Genomic DNA, 20,779 nt, shown 5'->3' on the forward strand with positions numbered 1-20,779 from the left:
TGAAAATTTCTAAAGGTGCATTTTTGCAGAAATAGAAAAATCCATCCTGAAATTCATAAGGAATATCAAGGGACCCCAAATAGCAAGGTCATCTTGAAAAATAACAAAGTTGGAGCTCTCATGCTTACTGATCTCAAAAAACTTACTGCAGAGCTACAGCAATAAAAAAAACAGGGCAGGGGATCCCTGGCTGGCGCAGCAGTTTTGGCGCCTGGGCGTGATCCTGGAGGCCCGGGATCGAGTCCCATGTCAGGCTCCCTGCATGGAGCCTGCTTCTCCCTCTGCCTGTGTCTCTGCCTCTCTCTCTGTGTCTCTCATGAATAAATAAATAAAATCTTTAAATAAAAAATAAATAAACAGGGCATTACTGACATAGAGACACAATGAAAGACAGTGAGAGTCTAGAAATCAGTCCTTGCAAATATAGTTGAATGATTTTTGGTAAGGGTGCCAAGACCAAGGGGGAAAGAGCAATCATTACAACGACTGGAAAACTCGGTCTCCGTATGCAAAAGAATGTCGTTGGACCCTTACTGTATGTCACATACAAAAAGAACCAACATGGGATCCCTGGGTGGCGCAGCGGTTTGGCGCCTGCCTTTGGCCCAGGGCGCGATCCTGGAGACCCGGGATCGAATCCCACGTCAAGGCTCCCGGTGCATGGAGCCTGCTTCTCCCTCTGCCTATGTCTCTGCCCCTCTCTCTCTCTCTCTCTCTCTGTGTGTGACTATCATAAATAAATAAAAATTTAAAAAACAAAAAACAAAAAGGACCAACAACATAAGAGCTAATGTTATAAAACTCTTAGGAGAAAACATGGGGCAAAAGTTTCATGACACTGGATTTGGCAGTGATTTCTTGTATATGACACCAAAACATGGGAAACAAAAGTAAAAATACATTGGACAACACCTAAGCTCAAAACTGTGCATCAAAGGACACAGTCAACAAAATGAAAAGGCAACCTACGGAGTGAGAGAATATATTATAAATCATGTGCCTGGTAAGAGGTTAATATCCAGAAGAGCTAGAGAATTAAAATTCAATAGCAAATACTTGAGACATTCCTCTAAGGAAGATATACGAATGGCCAATAAGCAGATGAAAAGATGCTTAGCATCACTAATCCTCAAAACCACAGTGAGATACTGCCTCACACCAGTTATGGCCACCATCAAAACAAACAAACAAACAAAATGGACACCTGGGTGGCTCAGTGGCTGAACATCTGCCTTGGGCTCAGGTCATGATTCCAGGGTCCTGGGATCCAGTCTTGCATCAGGCTGCCTGCAGGGAATCTGCTTCTCCCTCTGCCTGTGTCTCTGCCTCTCTCTCTCTCTCTCTCATGGATAAATATAAAAATCTTTAAAGAATAAAAAAGCAAAACAAAAAGGAACAAGTGCTGACAAAGATGTGGAGAAATTGGAACACTTGTACACTTGGTGGGAATGTAAAAATGGTACAGCTGCTAGTGGAAAAACAGAAAGAGGTTCTTAAGAAAATTAAATAGAATAACCATATGATCCAGCAATCTCACGTTCATGGCAGCATTATTCACAATAGCCAAGAAGTGGAAGCAACCAAATATCTACTGGAGGATGGGTGAATAAAATGTGGTGTACATATATATGATGGAGTATTATTCAGCCTTAAGTAGGAAAGAAATTCTGACAGGCTGCAGCATGGATCCTCATGGAACCTTGAGGACATTATGCTCTGTGAAGTTAGCCACAAGAAGACAGACACTGAAGAATTTCACCTACATGAGGTACCCAGAGTAATGAAACTAATAGAAAGTGGCATGGGGTTGCCAGGGGTAGGGAGACAGGGCAGGGGGTATAGAGTTTCAGTTTTATAAGATGGAAAAAGTCTTGGAGACAGGATGTACTTAACACTACTGAACTGTATAATTAAAAATGGTTAGAATGGTAAATTTTATATTTTGTGTCTTTTATCACGATTTTTAAAATTTTGAAAATACAGAGAAGGAATTGGTTTATCAAAATTTAGTGAAAAGAAGTGAGAGAGACACAAGAATATAGTCGGGAGTGTCCTTTGTAAACCGTCGCTGTCACCGCAGGGCCTGAGTCCTAGGCTGTGCTTGACAGGGGCACTCACCTGTGGCCTTGAGGTCAGCCGGAAGGGCAGAGTGCTGGAGCCTCATCTCAGCCACCTGAGCCTCCCCCTCCCCTCAGCGGGGTTCCCCCACCTGCGGAGATGGCACTGGCGGGCATCTCTGGGAGGAATCAGCCCTGCAGATGTACCATCTTCTCCAGCTCCCTAACCGCAATTTCTGTCCTTCTGTCACCCTCAGTAGGCCAGCCTGTGTAGTCCTGGTGAGCTGTCCCTGGAGTCATGGAAGCATGGTGCTTTCTTTGCAAAGAACCTGCTCTGGCATCCTATGGCTCTTATTCCAAAGCCCAGGCTTTTCCCAGGAGGGCTGTTCTAAACCTCTTTCCATTCTACAGGTCCTCAGCCCTGGTGGCACCCGCCCTGGACAGATGACATCACCTATTTTCACATCCCTGTGGCCACCCATCTGTCCCTTCTGAGGCAGGGCCTCTCACCACGCCCTGGGCGCACTCCTTCCCACTGTCCTTGCTCCACTTTTTTTTTTTTTGGATGCTGCCTGTTTACTAGTTTATTTCCCCTGACCTTCACTGTGAACAGGAGAGGGGAGACTATGTCTCAGTCCTTATGTAGGAAGCCGAATTTTCCCTCTACCTTTAGTACTCCCTGTAGTAAAAGATTAACAGGAGAGAAACACAAAAATTTTATAACATGTGTCTCTCCTGTATACCCCGGGAAACCCAGGAAAAGGAGTAACACCCCAAAGGCCACACCCTCCCCTGAGATACTGTCTCCTGCTAAAACAGGAGAGACACTGGGGCCCAGGAGCCAATTGTGGGAGGTTTGCAGGCAGAGCTCAGTGAACAGGGTAAGGTTATGCATCTCCCATTCTCTGCCTTTGGCACAGACAGAATTTCTAGAGATGGAAAGTCATCCCCCTCTTGCTGGGACAGGTAGGAGGACAACCTTACAAATGGAGACACCCCTTAGAAATGCAAATGACTCTTCTTAAAAGAGTTACTTATCTCAGAGCTTCTGTGTTTCATAAAGTATAATCAGCCTAAAGTAATCCTCCCACCAAAGAGGCATATTGTGGGGTGACAAACTCAGCTCCCCTGTAGTGTGCACCCCTGCAGTTCCCTGAGGGCCCTGCTGGCCTTTCCCTCTCCTGGGCTGCTCTTGCCTGCCAAAGATGATTCCCCTGTGCAGGTCTACCCCCACCTGCCCCCCCCAACCTGCCCCGGCCAGCCCCCTGTGCCCACCTGCCACCTTACTGGCAATCTAAAACATAGCCAGATCAGTGGTGCCATAAACTCTTCTCAGCGCCCCTCTAAGCAAGGGGTTTCCAAACCTCCACTTGTGTCCCATTTCATATTGAGCCTCAGGAAAGATGAAGGTCTGTGGGCCTGTGAAATGGTGGAGTGGGTGGTCAGGGAGGGCTCCCCAAGGAGGAGATGCAGAGGAACAGGCTCCACTAGTCCTGCTTTCTCCCTAAATGCCACTCCAGTGACCTATAAAGACAAGGCCAGGGAGGGCAACAACATTCTGGAAGACAAAATGCCTTAGCAGCCTGAGAAACCAGAAACCCAAACCCCTGCACGGTGCAAAGGAAGCAAGCAGCTAGCCACCTGGTACAGCAGACCGCCCGGGAAACTCTGCTGCACCCAAGGGCATGTGAAGATGACGGTCAGGGAAGGGTAAAAGTCTATAAAGGGAAGCAGAGATGCCCAGTCTCCTCTTCCCAGCAGGGAGCAGAGGGTATGCTGTCCAGAGAGGCTTCGTATTGGGGGCACTGGGCCCAGCTGAGGGTGAGGTTAGGTGGCACCCTAAAAATGGAGACCAAGGGAAAATCTGCATACCTATAGATTCTGTTACCTGCCACCCCCAAACCTGCACCCAGAATCCCCACATGAGGCCTGCCAACCATCAGGTCCTCAACGTTGCACACACAGCTTTCATTTCCTATATGATGTCTAGATTCTCAATATGAAAAGCCAGCGGCCAAGGATTACCAGCTTTGGAAGAAAACCTGTAAAGAAACACCAAAACAAAGTCAATGCAGGCAAAGATGAAAACATCAAACGACAACCCAAACCTATGATAATTAATACCTTCCCAAAGATGAGAGGCGGTTTGAAGCTGGGAAAGAACTATGATGGCAGATAGACACAGACTCATAGAAGAACTGGGAGTTAAGTAGACTAAAAAGAAAAATACCTAGAAAAAAAGGAGGAGAGAGAGAAAACGGGAAAATTATTCCAGGATATGGAATACGTGAGTATTAGATCAGAAAGAGAACAAGAAGGTAGGAATGAGAAGGAAATTTTCCACGGTCCAAGATGGTGAGTTTTCAGATGGAAGTTCCTGGCACAATGAATGAAAAACCCACAAGGAGTGGGGCACCTGGGCAGCTCCATTGGCTAAGCGTCGGACTCCTGATTTCATTCAGCTCAGGTCATGATCTTGGGCTCATGGGATTGAGCCCCGAGCAGGGCTCTGCGCTCAGCAAGGAGTCTGCTTGAGGATTTTCTCCCTCTGCCTCTCCCCGCGCTCGTGCTCTCACTCTCTCTCAAATGGATAAATATTTTAAAAAGGGAAAAAAGAAGAGCTCGCAACTCTCCAGGAGGAAAGCTCAAGTCCTGAACAGAGGATAGTGGAGCCCAGTGGCCCTGGACTTCTCAACAAGATCTTGGGAAATTTAGAAAACAGGAATGCCTTTAAAGTGCTGAAGAGCTCTTCCGCCGCCAACTCCACCACCATGGAGGACACGAACGGGTACAGCAGCACAGAGGAGTTCGCAGAGGGATCCAAGATCAACGCGAGCAAGAATCAGCAGGATGACGGTAAAATGTTTATTGGAGGCTTGAGCTGGGATACAAGCAAGAAAGATCTGACTGAATATTTGTCTCGATTTGGGGAAGTTGTAGAGTGTACAATTAAAACAGTTCCAGTGACTGGAAGACCAAGAGGATTTGGATTTGTGCTTTTCAAAGATGCTGCTAGTGTTGATAAGGTTTTGGAACTGAAAGAACACAAACTGGATGGCAAGTTGATAAACCCCAAAAGGGCCAAAGCTTTAAAAGGGAAAGAACCCCCCAAAAAGGTTTTTGTGGGTGGATTGAGCCCAGATACTTCTGAAGAACAAATTAAAGAATATTTTGGAGCCTTTGGAGAGATTGAATATATTGAACTTCCCATGGATTCAAAAACAAACGAAAGAAGAGGATTTTGTTTTATTACCTATACAGACGAAGAGCCAGTAAAGAAATTGTTAGAAAGCAGCTATCAGGGATCCCTGGGTGGCGCAGTGGTTTAGCGCCTGCCTTTGGCCCAGGGCGCGATCCTGGAGACCCGGGATCGAATCCCACATCAGGCTCCCGGTGCATGGAGCCTGCTTCTCCCTCTGCCTGTGTCTCTGCCTCTCTCTCTCTCACTGTGTGCCTATCATAAATAAATAAAAATTAAAAAAAAAAAAAAAAAAAAGAAAGCAGCTATCATCAAATTGGTTCTGAAAAGTGTGAAATCAAAGTTGCACAACCCAAACAGGTATATAGGCAGCAACAGCAACAACAAAAAGGAGGAAGAGGTGCTGCAGCTGGTGGACGAGGTGGTACTAGGGGTCGTGGACGAGGTCAGGGTCAAAACTGGAACCAAAGATTTAATAACTATTATGATCAAGGATATGGAAATTACAATAGTGCCTATGGTGGTGATCAAAACTATAGTGGCGGGATCCCTGGGTGGCGCAGTGGTTTGGCGCTTGCCTTTGGCCCAGGGCGCGATCCTGGAGACCCGGGATCGAATCCCACATCGGGCTCCCGGTGCATGGAGCCTGTTTCTCCCTCTGCCTATGTCTCTGCCTCTCTCTCTGTCTCTCTGTGACTATCATAAATAAAAATTTTAAAAAATTAAAAAAAAACCAAAACTATAGTGGCTATGGTGGCTATGATTATACTGGGTATAACTATGGGAACTATGGATATGGACAGGGATATGTAGACTACAGTGGCCAACAGAGCACTTCCGGCAAGGCGTCTAGAGGGGGTGGCAATTACCAAAACAATTACCAGCCATACTAAAGGAGGACATTGGAGAAAATAGGAGGAGATTGCTTAACGTTAACCCATCTTGCAGGATAATATTGAAGATTGGTCTTCTGTTGATCTAAGATGATTATTTTGTAAAAGACTTGCTAGTGTACAAGACACAACCGTGTCCAACTGTATATAGCCACCAGTTAGTTTCCTTTGTTTTTACTTTGTCTTTTGCTATCTGTGTTATAACTCGATGTGGATTTGTGTTCATACAAATTTTATTTGTATGATTTCATGTTAAACTTCAAATAAATGCTTCCTTATGTGACTGTTTTCCTGTGTCAGGTACTAAATAGCTCTGTAAAAGTGTAATTTAAAATAAGCAATAATTGAGGCGCAGTTTATTTTGTAGGGACTTTTGTCATGAGGAAAATCTGTGGTCCTTTATGAATAGCCAGCTACAGTGTCACCCTGTTCCCCATTTTTGTTAGATGTATACTATTCTCTAAGGCTTCATTTCCCTGCTGAGGATACTTTTAATGTTTCTTCTGTGTATCCGGAGAGCTTGTCTTAATGTTGTCATTAGTGGAAGATTTCCAGCTGACCATCAATCTTCTGGACTGTGTTTTTGGAAAAGTGCACCTTTTTGGCACAAGGCATGTTGGTAGCTCCTTTCATGAATAGAAAAGATTGTGGTTTGTTTGTTTCTATCTCTGGGAAGCCATTTATTATATGCTAAATCAGAATCAGTCTGCTAGGAAGAGCTTTGGCTAATCATAATACCATGACTTTAATTCTCTTGATTAAAATGTCCAGATACACACAGGGAAAGGCACTGTTAAACTGTGTATAGGAGCTGCAGTTTAAGAGTATCAGAGATGGGGATCCCTGGGTGGTGCAGCGGTTTAGCGCCTGCCTTTGGCCCAGGGCGCGATCCTGGAGACCCGGGATCGAATCCCACGTCGGGCTCCCGGTACATGGAGCCTGCTTCTCCCTCTGCCTATGTCTCTGCCTCTCTCTCTCTCTCTCATAAATAAATAAAAATTAAAAAAAATTAATAAAAAAAGTATCAGAGATGGTTAAATTTTAACAAGCATTTTGGCAGATAGGTGGGTTGAAACGAGCAAAAGTTAAATTCAGTTACTTGGAAGTGTAGTGGCTGAGGAAATTGTATTCTGTTCTGTATTGTCACAGCAAGCACCAAACTGAACAAAAAGTTTAATATTGGGACATTTTCAGGAAGCTATTTTGGGTATTAACTGTTAAGGTGGTGTGAGTTTAAGAAGTCATGGTAGTAGGTTTCATCATTTTTAATGCATTAGTGCATGAGCTGAGTAGTTAAGCATACCCAGATTCAGACATAGGAAAGAGTAGTGGGGGGAAATACACTTCAAATTTTACGTATGTCGGTGCAAATCTAAGTGACCCAGTCATTAAAACATCTTCCTGGTGCATCAAGAGGCAGTTTCAGCTTTAGATTTTGGAGAATTTCCTGGGTAATTTCAAGTTTTGAATTTTACGTTCAGTGTAGTTGGTACTAAGAAGTTTTGTTTCTGTGGTTCCACATTAGTCTCTAGTATTGACCTACATGTTCACATGTGGAATGTTGATCTCACCTTCAAACTGTAAATTTTTCTTGCTGATGAACCTGCCTTTTGTTTTATTTGGTGCCTGCAACTTCCTTTGTTCATTGATGTTTGTACTTGCTGGCTATCAAGTTACAATGCACTTGGCCTCCTTTTGCTCTTGTTTTGCTATTTGATCTTAAAGTTAGGCCAAGTACCAAGGTTGGTTATTGCAAGGGACTGTTTATTCTTTAAACATGCAACCTTAGGGAACAAGGGAGATTTTCATTTTAAGTTATGTTGTCAAAAGTCTATAGGTGCAGTGTCTTTAGGGCAGTGAATCCTGTTAAGTTAAAATTTATGAATAGGTGACAAGTTGACATTGAGATTGTCCTTTCCCTGAGCAAAAATGAATAAAGGCTTTTTAAACAAAAAAAAAGTTCTGAAGAAAATTGTTTCTAGAATTCTCTACTGAGCCACGCTGTGAATTAAAGGTGGGAAAGAATTAGCTTCAGCAAAATGAGGGAGTCGACCAAGAAGGGGCCATGGGATCCAGGTGCCAGGCTCTGGCACTGGCTCACGGAAGCCCTGGATGGCATCACGGAACGTCCCAGAAGGCAGCAGTACCCAGACAGGAGCAGGATGGGCTCCAGGGGAACATGAATGGAAACCAGCGGGTAGTGGTTAAAAAGAGATACAGGGGTCCCTGGTTGGCTCAGTCGGGAAAGCATGCAACTCTGGATCTTGGGGTCGTGGGTTCCAGCCCCACATTGGGTATAGAGATTACTTAAATGAATAAACTTTAAAAAAGAAGAGGCCCCAAATGGCTGCATTTTAGGCCAAGTCACTAAACCAGGACTTTATACCTGACCTTTTTGTGCTGTCAGACTTCCTTAGTAACTTCTCTAGACTGATGAGCACCTATGCAGTAACTAGTTTACTAGTTACTGTCACCCAAACCCTCCTCCATCCCCAGAGGAACGGAGCTAGTTCTAACTTGCTAGTAAGACTGCCTGGCTTCCTGTCCTCTGTCCTCTGTCCTCTGCCCTCCGAGGGAAGGTGCCCTTGCCCAGAACAGTCCTTTTCTTTTGCTAATAACTTGCCTGCCCCACCGGGCTGTCCTGGAGCCTTCCCTTTAGTACAACTCCTGCGTGCCCGTGTGCCCGGTGGGATGCTGCCTGACTCATGAATCCAGTAATAAAGGCAATTACATCTTCACACTACAGAGTTTGATTTTTGTTCTTTAACGTGGTCAAGGCTGAAAGGATGCTTTCTGAAACTCTCTGAAACCGAGAGGCTGAATTACTGTCAGAGAAGCTTGAGCAGAGGAGGGAAAAAGCTGCAAGCAATTTTTAATTCCAAGAAAAACAGAAAAGTTGTCCAAGAAAGGAAATTAATGATAGTACGCTATGTGCCTTATCTGAGAACAGTGTTTACATATTTCTAATGCTGACATGAATATGGATTTGACCAAAACTGACGGGGTCAGCCGGAGGGATGCGGGGCAGAGCGGTGCGCTTTTGGGGCACAGATGCAGGCGGGAACAGCGACAGCGGGAGTCCGCTGAGCCAGCGGGGAGTACGGCCCGGGTGTACTCACTTGCTGAGCAGGTTGCCATTACTTCCTTTTACAGCCAAGGCAGAGAGGTTAAGTGGTTTGCCTGACATCACAACCCCGGCAATGGGGTTCTAAAGTCTGTGCCTTAAACCACTCTGTTCACCTGCTTCGGGGGCTGGCAGGTAACACTTAATTTAAAACATCAAGAAGTCAGGGCAAGTCATCAACAATATGAAGAGAAACACCAAATGCTACAGCCTGAAGGCTTAAAAGTACTGCCCCCCGCCCAGACTGTGGAAAGGGTAGGCGGCTTAATTGTTCTAGTAAAGCTATTGGACTTTGACATCACGGACACATATTACTTTAAAAACTTAAAGAGGAGAAGAGCTCGGGCAGCAGTGATGGCGCATCTCCGTGATGACTCGCTCTGCCTGGCTGTGCACACTCAGATCCTCACCAGCCTGAGCGTGGGCATCGCTAGACCCAATGTTTCCATGTTTCCTTCCAGCTCTTAACGGCCGGGACCAGGACCAGCAGCCCCTCAGAGAGCAGGGACCACGGAGAGCATGTCGGGGTGGTGCGGGGCTGCTGGGTGCTGCTCCAGGCCAGCCGGAGGAGGCCTCTGTGCCCCCTGCGGAGGGCCCAAGGCTGCAGGGAACACAAAGGCAGGTCTGGTTGGGGTTGGGGGCAGTCCTTGGGTGAGGGTAGTGATGGCGACCAGGGTGAGAGAGGGACCTTGGGTTCCCCTGGAGGAACTGTGGCCAGATTGCACCAGCAAACGGGATGCAAGTGTTGGGGGAGTCAGGAGGCTCCTCCTGAATGTCTGTCGCCAAGGCTGGCGCACAGCCTCCCCCACCCCCCGTGGCTCCTCCTGACACCCTCTTTGTGCTCAGGTTTGCCCACCCTCTCTGGTCCCCTGTAGCAGCAGCCCTGTCACCTTCAGCTCCTTGGTGCCCACAATGTCCTTTTCCCTCTATGGCTGCACTCTATCTTCTCCTTGACTCACCTCCAGACTCTCATGCCCAGCATGCCTCCCTGTCATACCCCACAGCTCTAATCTGTCCTTCCTGTCACTGGAGTCACTAGAACTAGAGCTCCCACCATGTCCCCTGTCCTGCTCAAGGTGTCCCAATGTTGCCTGGTATGCACATGTTCGGCCAGCCTGGTGCTACTCTCACAGCCAAGCCTGTCCGACCGCAGTTTACCTGAAACCTGTGCAACTCTTGACACTCTGCAGGCTGGTGATAGAGGTAGTGGGTCTGTGGGGGCCGTGCACCCTCCCCAGATGCCCTGAGGAGGTGAGGCGAGGCTGAGACCCCCACACCAAAAAGTGCAACTCCTGTAAGCCAAATGTGACTTCCCCTAAGGGCCACCTGCCAGGTGACTGGCACCTAGGGGGTGTCACCTTCCAGGTGTTCCTGGCAGGGGGCGGGCTGCTGCCAGCACATGGATGCATCTTGTATTCCTGCGCAAGGTGTCTTCCTTCTGTCCTCACACAGCGCTGGGCATGTAGGGCAGCGAGATGCCAGGCCCTGAGGAGAGGCCCACTTTAACTTCATTTCTAGTTTGGTTTGAGTCACTTTAACACAAATGACTTTTATCAATTATGTAACAATCTGTGGCCCAGACCCCAGTGAGCAATAAATATTTACCTTCACGACAAGAGCCAAGGCTGCCGCGCTGAGTCACAGTGAGTCACAGGGAAGCCTCATTACCCTCTAGGACCTTGAAAAGGAAGGTGTGATTGTTAAAATTTGCTGGGTCCTACTGCTAGGGCCAGAATGTAAATTTAGTACTGACACCTGAATAATCTCTTGTAGCTGACTACATGTGACTATTTTATACGTGTGTGTATGCACATGTGTATGTACACATATTTGCTTATTGGTATTTCTAACTTTTCTAATAAAATATATTTATGGTATAACTTTTAAAGTCTTTTCAAAAAGATTGAAAATGAACCGGCCTAAGAAACAGCAGTTCTGCAGGGCTTGATCCCAAGGCAGGCAGTCTCCTTCTGACAGGTATGGTCCTAAATGAGTGCCTCTGCCCAGAAGACTCTAAAGGGTGGCTGGTGTTTCCTGGAGCCGTAGGGCCCACCACAGAAGGGGCAAGAGTAGTGGGCTCTAGACTGTGCGGGGCTCGTGAGCAGCTGCTGGCCCAGCAGAGCCTGGAGTACTTCCTGTCGGGCCCTTCCCGAAGTATCCGACCCCCACTAAGATGGAAAGATCCTTCTCTGCCACACACAGTGTGTACAGTCTGCTTCCTTTCTTTCCCGCAGCTTCTGTGGCCCGCATGGCCCCTGTGTTTGTGTATGGGACTCTGAAGAGAGGCCAGCCCAACCACAAGGTCCTGCTGGATGGCACCAACGGCTGCGCAGCCTTCCAAGGCCGGGGCCGCACGGTGGAACCGTACCCCTTGGTGATTGCTGGCGAGCACAACATCCCACGTCTGCTGAACCTCCCGGGGCAGGGGCAGTGTGTGGTCGGGGAGATCTATGCTGTGGATGAGCAGATGCTGCGCTTCTTGGATGAGTTTGAGGGCTGCCCCGACATGTACCAGCGCATGCTGGTGAGGATCGCCGTCCTCGAGTGGGAAGACACACAGGGAGCCCCTGAGGAGACACTGGCCTCAGACGGGACCCTGCAGTGCTTCGTGTACAGCACAGGCACCTACTCACCTGAGTGGGTCCACCTCCCATCCCATGACAACTATGACTCCCACGGGAAACATGGGCTGCGCTATAATCCACGGGAGAACAGGTGAGAAGTGCCAGGACTGCTCCTTGACCAGGGGGCAGAGGAAGCCCTGGTGATGATGAGATTGTGGACAGATGGTAAGCCCCGGATGCCTCCCCTCGGACCACACCACTGAATGCACAAGCGGAATAATGCTCCCTGAAACACATAGTTGTAAAACTTAATCTGTGGGAAAAGGAACAATCTCTCTTTCAGTTGTAGCCGATTTCCCCAATATTATGACATACTGATCACAAGATTATGCCTGAAGCCCATCTCTCTGCTAGCGCTTTGTTGCTTGCTGCTTCAGGAACGCCCTGGGCTTGAATGGATGGGATAAGGAAGATCCAGGATTTTAATTCCCCTAAATGACATTTCAAGAACTCATGTCATACTTTTCTTTCTTTCTTTTTTGCTTTGCTTTGATCTGAAGATAACATTTAAAATGTAGACTTTGGGGATCCCTGGGTGGCGCAGCGGTTTGGCGCCTGCCTTTGGCCCAGGGCGCGATCCTGGAGACCCGGGATCGAATCCCACATCAGGCTCCCAGTGCATGGAGCCTGCTTCTCCCTCTGCCTGTGTCTCTGCCTCTCTCTCTCTCTCTCTCTGTGACTATCATAAATAAATAATAAAAAAATATATAAAAAAAAATAAAAAAATAAAATGTAGACTTTGTGTAGCAGGTAGATTTTAGCAACACCACTGTATTGATTCTAACCTGTCACAGTGAGATGAATTTTTAAACTGATTTGGGTTATCTCAGCATTAATAAAAGAACCTCAAGAAAAACATACTGTGTTTTGGGGGTAGTTTTAAAGCATATAAAACATCATTATTCACAATTTTCAGATCAACCTTATTAAAGAAGGGATTACTAAGGATGATCATGTAACATTAAACTGGATGTTTTGGAAAACCGAATTTTAAAGTGTTGGTACTACTGTTGGTTTTTTTTGGGGGGGGGGGGTGTTACTTGGTAGAAGGTTCTTTTCATTATAACCTAGCAAAATTAACAAGCCACCTACTTGCTGGCAGATACTGCTGAGCAGTCCGATGTCAACTAGAAGCTCACCCGAGCCCGAGGGGCAAGGTGCTGTCCCTGCCCCCAGAGGGAGCGGTGTTTAGGGAGTACGGGGGGGCCTTTCAGAGAAAAACCAACACATTAGTAATTTGTTCTTCAGGCCTGACAGAAAGCTTAGCTTCCAAATACAAACAGCACTTAAAATAATTTTAGCAAGGCACGAAGTACCAATTACTACCCACCTCCATCTGATAATCTGTCAGTGTAGATTCAGATCAGCGCACGCCTCTGCCTCTGCTTACTTACCAACAAAGTATGAAATGTATTCCAAGAATTTCAGAAGCAGTGAAGACGCAGCTGCTGATCCTTAGTAACCTCGTTCTCCGCTGGGAGAGCTCACTTGCTCTTCAACTTAATGGTAGACTATGATTACTAACTGCATCTGGCACAAAAACACCATCAGTATTTTTAGCCCTTTTTTCTTAATTGGAAACTTGCTTCACAAAAAACACAAAAAGGCAAGGATGGGTATCAACTGATGGGTTTGTGGCAGCCACACCCACCACTCTCAGGCCAGGGAGCCCCAGCAAAGCCTGGGGGAGGCGGGGCAGGTGGCAGGGGGTTTCCAAGCTCCTGGGTGGGGGTCCTGCACAGGCTTTTGGAAGTCAGGTATAGCCACAGACCAGAGTGAGGGCCTCAACCAGGAGAGGTAGGTAATCAGATTATGAGGTGGCAAATGATTATTTAATGAAACTAAGGCAAAGAACTAGGATTTATATAGATTTTTTTTTAAAGATCACAATGAAACACTAGTATTTAAAGTCTACTGGCACAGCCAGTCGCCTCTTATGTACATTGTCTTCATTCAAAAAAAGGCCAGACTAATATTTAGACAAATGCTCAGCTTTATTGATTTAATTTTGACACTAGGAAATCTCACAGCAGAAGTACAAATCATATGTACAAGTATTTATATCAATAAAAATTTCCATTGGTGATTTTTTGGCAGAATGTTGGTTTTGACTATATGTGGAATAAATATGACCATGTAAAATCTGCTGCACAGGGGTGTTCCTGCAAAATGCTTGAATAAATTGAGTGTGAAATAATAATAATACAAATGGCTAATTAAATTGGGTGATGACTGAAAGGCTATAAATACTTCATTCCAGTTCCACGAGCAGATCTCCTTCTCCAACTGTGTCTCCAGCTTTACAATGCACTGATTTCACCTTGAATTAAAAAAGGGGGGGGGGTAGTAAGAATTATTAACTAGACCATGAGGGAGCCAGCTCATCATCCACTTCTGGAAATGAAGAGACAGCCTGGCAGGCCCTGCGCACAGGTAGCACAGTCGGCTCCCACTCGGCAGAGGGGACTTCACGCACAGCTATGTCCTCGTGGAGGGCTGTGACTTGCCGCCTCCTGTCTCCCGCCTCCTGGCCTCTCCTTGGCTGTCCCAGAAGTGGCTAGACCAACGGAGTTTGTGCTGATGTCTGCCCGCTGGCCCTGCCCTGGGTACCCCCAAGGTCTGCACGGCATCCTAGAAGCCAGAAGCACTTGTGCCATGAACCCTCCACAGCCAGCCCTCCCAAGCCCTTCTGCAGCTACAGGTGGCATAAATAGTTTCTGCGAGTTAATGCATACTTGGTTTAGTGTTTAAAAAAAAAAAACAACAACCACATAGTTCTACAAGATTCAAACAAAACAGGGACCACTAATTAACAGGAGAAACTCTGTAGCCTGAGATCATACACTTCCTTCTGAAGGGAAAGGAAACGCTCCGAAGATGTGCAGCTGCATGGACGGTGCTTGTGGCCTAATGTGGAACAGATGCTGAGCCCCATGGAAGTGCCACACTGCCCTTCCGTTCTACTCATTTATCTCAGTTGTAGACATGTTTTGCTTTCCTGAATTTGTGTTCAGCTTTAAAATGAAATGAGGTACTGGAGTGGAGAGAAGCAGCCTTTGGACTTCTTGGGAGGTTCTTTCTCAGGCATAAAAACAAACGGTGGGCGAGGACTTCCTGGCCACCTGAGACCTGGCAAACAGGAAGAATGTCCTGCACCACACGGGTCAGGTGCCCTGGCCTGCGTCCCTGCTGCTCCGCTAGGAAGCTGAGGCCTAGGAGGGCCTTTCTCCCTTGCATTCCAGCCCAGGAGCCTTCAGAACCATGCGAAGCTATGCAGTGACTACTTCAAAGGCCTGGTAGGTGCTACTGGCACTGGCTGCTCTTTCTGATCTGAAGCCTCCGATGTTTGCAGAGGACGTATCTTTCATGCTGCGAGGACTACACGGAGGACCGGTTTCCATTGTGAACATTTTCTCTGGGAGGAAAAATGGCTCTCCAGATAAGAACTGCTAGTCCCCAGGCTCTCCAGGGTCTGCTCCTCTGGGCCAGGGCTCTAGCCACTCCCAGGGCGCCCCTGGGGGCAGAAGGAAATGGGATGGCCAGGAAGGGATCCAGATGATAGGGCTTAGGCCAAAGTACAAGTTGACCCAGAGCCCATCACCACCCTGAAAGCCACTGGGGGCTGCCGAGGGCCAGGGATCAGCTGAGCCTCCACACAAGACCCACCATGAGGCCACACAACACAATGATAGACTAGGGAGCTAAAGCCATGTTTGTTGTGAGTCAGTACCCCAGTCCAGCAACATGGGCGGCCCCTGGCAGGCATCTGACATGCATACATGCATACACACACACACACACACACACACACACACACACACACACATCACACACACACACCACACACATACATATATATTTATTTAATCTGTTCCCCACCCCCCAAGTGAGGCCAGGTTCTTATCACACATGGACATTTTGTGACACTAATGTCACATAAATGTTAAGTAATCCCAGGAGCAAAAACAACAATTTCCAAAAGAACAGATACCATTTTTGGTTCACTTTTAGAAAAGTCATCAGATGTAGAGGGCAGGATTCCCCAAAACTGGATTCCCAAATTGTGCCATTCTCATCTCCCAAACGCCACAGAGATGGGGCCCAGCTGATGGCAGCCTCTTCCAGCCTGACTGGGCAGCTCCAGGCCCACCCACCACAAACCCAGCCTCTGTCCTCACTGCCAGACCTGCGGGCTGGGCCAGCAGCCTCACTTCCTTTTGAGATGACAAAGGCTGCACCCCTCTGACACAAATGACACTGTGAGCGGACAGTACTTCTCTGCCAGGGACCCCCCAATACCCCTGGCTCGGTCTCGGCTACAGCCAAAGGGCAGGCCATGGTGCCCACAGCTCCTCTCCTTGTCCCACCCTGCCCCACCTGACTCCAGGATGCAGACACCTCCAAACCAAGCTGTCCTTCGGAAAAGGCTCATTCTGCTAGTGTGGCATCTTCTTAGAAGCAGGAAGGATAATGAAGTTATTATTAAAAGGACTTTTCTATTTTCTTCAAAGAGAAAATACATGGAAGAAGTTTTAGCAAGTTTCAGGACAAATACAAGTCCGTTTTTTCTCCACAAATCATTACATCCCACGTGCGTACACGGGGTTCTCAGCTCCTCTTGATCTGAAATTGAATTGTTCTCTTTGTGGAGAAATTATCTTGAAGAGTTAACATTAATTCTTGCATCTCTAAAACCACTTCCTGCTGTGTCATGTAAGTCTCAGATCACTAACTGCCTCCAAGACAGATGTAAACATTAAAAATTAAAGACCCCTTAATTTGAAAGACATTAAGGTGAAGAAGAATTGTTCTTTGACTACCTGCACCTCAGACAGACCTCCCCATCTTAATGTCCTGGACTGCAGGGGCAGGAGTTGGCAGTGGTCACCCCCACGGTCCCTTCCAGGCCTGACCAAAGGTGCAAGTTCTGCTTCCTGTCACAGAGCGGTGAGGGCTGGTGGGAACTTGGGGACATACCTTGCCAGTTTTCCCAGCTGTCATACTGTTCTGCATTTTCATGGCTTCAATCACACAAATTTCCTGACCTTCTGCTACCTGGAAAAACGAATAGGAAAAAAGACAAATTTTAAAACCATTCTAGTTTTGCAGCAACACTCAGGAGTGAAGCCATCAAGAGATTCTTTGTCACATGCTCAGAAATGTTACCAAAGCAGCAGCAATGACCTCTAATATTTTATGTTCCAAGTGAATCTTTGGGGGACAGCAGAGAAGGACCATTCCCTCGATCTTCATCAGGCACCACCAAGACATGGCAAAAATGGGACATTCTCCTCTTATGTGAAACGTCCAGACTTGGCACATCTCTACAGACTGGAAGATTTGTGGTTTCTAGGGGCTGGGAAGAAGAGGGGAGCCATTGCTGATGGACACAGGGTTTCTTGTGGGAGGGGGGGGTGTTCTAGATTACCTGTGATGATGGTCGCACGAGTGACTCCAGGAATCGAAAAGAACCACTAAGTGTACACTGTGAGGGGCTGAGCCATCCTGGATGTGAATTTTATCTCAGCAAAGCTGTCACCGAAACATGGAGTGTTTCTGTCCTTAGTCCTGGGGAGCTGGGAACCATGGCCAGCCGGGGGACCACTGTCTTAACCTCAGCAAGACATGCCCAGGAACAATGGGCTGGCTCCTGGAAGGTGTCTTCCAGCACAGGGAATGCTTTCTCCAGCTGCACCCAGTGCTTGCATAGAGACCCGTAGCCCCACAAGCGTGGGCTCAAGCTCTACCTGCCTTTCCTTGGAGGGGGGTGGGGGCAGGAGGCAAGCCAGGGGAGTCTGAGAATGAGCCCCCTGGCTAAGCCTAGGACTTCAACCCAGGAGGCAGTTGTGACCAAAAGCCACTCTACGAATCCTCTTTCTGCTGCCCCAGATGGGTAAGCACCATGGACCCGGGCCGAATTTTTCTCCTATCCTTGTGAGAAGGGCCTCCCAGTTCTTGAAATGGTAAAGCTGAGTTTCCCAGGGCAACTGGCTGGCTGTTTTGGGGTGCTGGTGGGCATCCCAGTGTGGAGCTCCTAGACACACACCACTGCGGCTATGCTGGCTCAGGGTCGCAGGAGTGCCCAGAGAATATTCTTTCCTGAAATCCCCAGATGATCCCCGAGCTCCCCCTCCGGCCCCCTGCGCGGCACAAGCTGTCTTGCTGGCAGTTGGGACTGCTTGCGCCCTGTGCCTTCCTTTCCTCTGCTGATCAGGTGGTGGGCTGCCTTTTCCTGGCACAGAAATCTAGGAAGAGAGGGGATGCCAAAGGCTCGATGCTGGCACAGGATAGAGACGCTGTGCTAGGGAGCTGGGCTTTGAAGCGCTGTGCTCACTGCCTGTTTTGATTCATTTTCCCCTGGCATCTGCATTCCATAGAGAGTGAAGAATCCACACTCGAGGGCTGCTCTTCACAAGGCAGAGGGACGGCAGGCAGGGTGGCAGCACAGCTACCCCCTCCAGTCCTCATTTCAGGGCTTTTTTTTTTACTCTTCAGAGGCAGGCAGGGACCCCGTGAGACAAGAGAAGGCCAAGTCCCCCAGGGTAGCACCTGCCACTTAGCTCCACCCATAAAACTCCGGTGGACCCATAGTACCATCTCACAGAGGCTGGGGAGCCTGGGCTGACCTCCAGGAGGCAACGTCCCAGTCAGGTCCCAGTGGATTTCTGGAAATGGATCTGAAACTCAACAAAACAGAATGGAAATTCTCCCCCCAAATTAGTAATCAGCTCTTCACATCTGGGTTCTGGTAGCTCTTTCCTTCATGGGGTGGATGAGTGCCCACAGCGGGGACCCAGGTGAGCTTGCCCCCCAGCCTCCACCCAGTTGGGCTTCCTCTACTGTCATCAAAGAGCCCAGGGCTTGCTCAGAGGCTCCCGTCTCCCCATCCTCGGCCCAGCGGGCTTCTGGGGTGAAGGGCACAAACTAGCCCCCTCTGCAGCAGGTGTGATCCCTCTCAGCTGCTTGGCCCACCCCCCAGAATCTGCAGGCCACATAGAGCGCCCCCCACTGGTCCTTTATGGGATCTTCAACTAAGTGAATTCATGGTTAATGCACATAGGAACCCAGGGGATTTCCAGTGGTCATACCAAGGGGGCACAGACCAATCTGACGAGGATGCCAAAGGGCCCACGCTGAAGGGCAGTGGGGCCTGGGCCATGGTGGTGCTTAGATCAGGGCCTGCTGCCCTCTGACCATCCTTCCTGGCTGGCTCTGGGTGCTGTACCCTGCATGATTTGCAAAGAGGTGCCCTCCAGGTGACACAAGTGGCAGGTCCCCAATCACACTACTCAGAAAAACAAAACCTCTCATTTAGAGATAATCAAGAGAGGTGGGAAAGTCCCAAAGTTACAGTACTTTTTTTGTTGTGTGATTCTGGCAATTTAATTAAAATTCTGACTTCAAAGAAAGTGCCTCTGGATTTACAGGGGCCCGACCGGCAGCACTGCCCTGAATCCATATCCAATCCTTGCAACCCGGGCCTGCTGTCCCCTCCTGTCACCTCCCTTGGTCTGCAGTTCTCCATTTCTACTTAGTTCTGGATGGAACTTTAAGTAATTTGTTTCTCCCTCTCTGCCTACTTAGGCAATGGGTTTTGTAGTCTGTTTTCACTCACTGATCCTTAAAAGAGAAAACTCTTGGAGGTTGTTCCTTGGGACCCCACAAAATAGTGAGGAACGTCTTGGTCAGCAGAATTGTGTTACGCACACACGGAGTTGATCTAAATTCACACTATTTCATCCCTCCATATTTGCAGCCAGAGGAGCTACGTGGGGCTTGCTGCCCCCAAGACGTCCCCCTGCCCACCTCTCCCCCACCCATGCCCCCTAGATCCCAGAGCCTCCCCTGCACGGGGACACCCTCCGCATTTCCCCAGGTGCTCGCATGGGCAGGGAGCGCTCGGACAGCTCCTGTGTGAGGGCACAGCCTCTGAAGGGTTTGTGCGCACACTTCTCTAACACTTTTGTGCATCATCTGACAAAGACTCACTGATTGTGACAAGAGGTCTCTGACGTTGGGCTTACAAAATGGTCACAAGCCTCGCCAGTCTTTTCGATAAACCTAGTCAACCTGATGGGACTTCTCTGCTGCCCGTCTAATTGGTGTAAAGTTTGGAGGCCCCAGTCCTGTATCTTTCATCCGGTTTATTGCATCTTCTCCTTTGACGTGGGGTCAAGGTTCACATTCGCATCCGATTATCAGGGCGCACTCATTAAGCAAGGGCCTGCCTCACTCCAAAATGAGTAAGCTGGACAGAAAACCCGGCCCATTTACTCAGCAGATTTTAGTATGTTTAGGAGGCCTGAATGTCAGGGAGCAGTGCTCTGTGCTGAAGAGTTTCAGACATCTCCAGCTGATGATTAATTGTGAGTGATGGGAAATAAAATCCAGTAAAGCCAGCTGCTTGCCATGGTCGGCAAAATGACTCTAATGGATCTAGGCTGCCAATTTTCCAGTTTTACTGGCAAGTCTTCCAAGTGTAATTAAGGGAAGTTATAAATGATATGGAAATCTATCAAGTTCCATTTATTTTCAGAGGACTCTTTCCCCCAGAGACTTTTATCTTCAAGCTTATAGTATGCTTTGTTGTGCTAATGATTTAAAACCCTTCTTATTTCTGATTAAAGCCCCCAATATCCTTCTACCAGTTTGCTTCACTCCTTCCCCAAAGATGAAAAGGCACAGAACCTTCTCCTGCACATGTCCCTCTTGGAAAGCACACTAAGACCAGGACACGTTTGGCAACTTGTATCGTTCAGACTGCAAATGCCGAAGAAAGCTCAAAGAAAGTGCGGAGAGAGGATGAGCAGAGAAAGGGGGGGAAAAAAGACCTCCACCAAACATAAAAGGAAGCCCCCAAAAGTCCAGACTTGAAAGCTGTG

At 47.9% G+C, this 20,779-nt stretch overlaps 3 protein-coding genes across 7 annotated transcripts in view; 2 read left to right on the plus strand and 1 right to left on the minus strand.

Annotated features, from left to right (window-relative positions):
- GGACT (gamma-glutamylamine cyclotransferase) overlaps positions 1 to 12,480 on the plus strand; it is a 43,262-nt gene extending 30,782 nt beyond the window's left edge. For all 5 annotated transcript variants that reach the window (XM_041731150.1, XM_041731151.1, XM_041731153.1 and 2 more), the window contains one exon: positions 11,508 to 12,480. In XM_041731150.1, coding sequence (XP_041587084.1) covers positions 11,508 to 11,992 — 485 coding nt within the window. In that variant the 3' untranslated portion in view covers positions 11,993 to 12,480. The remainder of the gene's footprint in view (positions 1 to 11,507) is intronic.
- On the plus strand, positions 1,452 to 11,501 carry LOC121476986 (heterogeneous nuclear ribonucleoprotein D-like). Its single transcript, XM_041731154.1, has 3 exons — positions 1,452 to 5,351; positions 5,555 to 5,810; positions 6,002 to 11,501. Exons 1-3 carry the CDS (start codon positions 4,829 to 4,831, stop codon positions 6,147 to 6,149), a joined length of 927 nt encoding a protein of 308 aa, XP_041587088.1. The 5' UTR covers positions 1,452 to 4,828; the 3' UTR covers positions 6,150 to 11,501.
- Positions 12,481 to 13,872: 1,392 nt separating the features above from the next.
- Positions 13,873 to 20,779, minus strand: part of PCCA (propionyl-CoA carboxylase subunit alpha) — a 394,660-nt gene continuing 387,753 nt past the window's right edge. The window contains exons 23-24 of the mRNA XM_041731155.1: positions 16,875 to 16,952; positions 13,873 to 14,217 (exon numbers count right to left, since the gene is read on the minus strand). Of these exons, the coding sequence (XP_041587089.1) occupies positions 14,149 to 14,217; positions 16,875 to 16,952 (147 nt within the window). The 3' untranslated portion in view covers positions 13,873 to 14,148. The remainder of the gene's footprint in view (positions 14,218 to 16,874; positions 16,953 to 20,779) is intronic.

This window comes from Vulpes lagopus, chromosome 16 (assembly GCF_018345385.1).
Source record: "Vulpes lagopus strain Blue_001 chromosome 16, ASM1834538v1, whole genome shotgun sequence".
Classification (NCBI taxonomy): Eukaryota; Metazoa; Chordata; class Mammalia; order Carnivora; family Canidae; genus Vulpes; species Vulpes lagopus.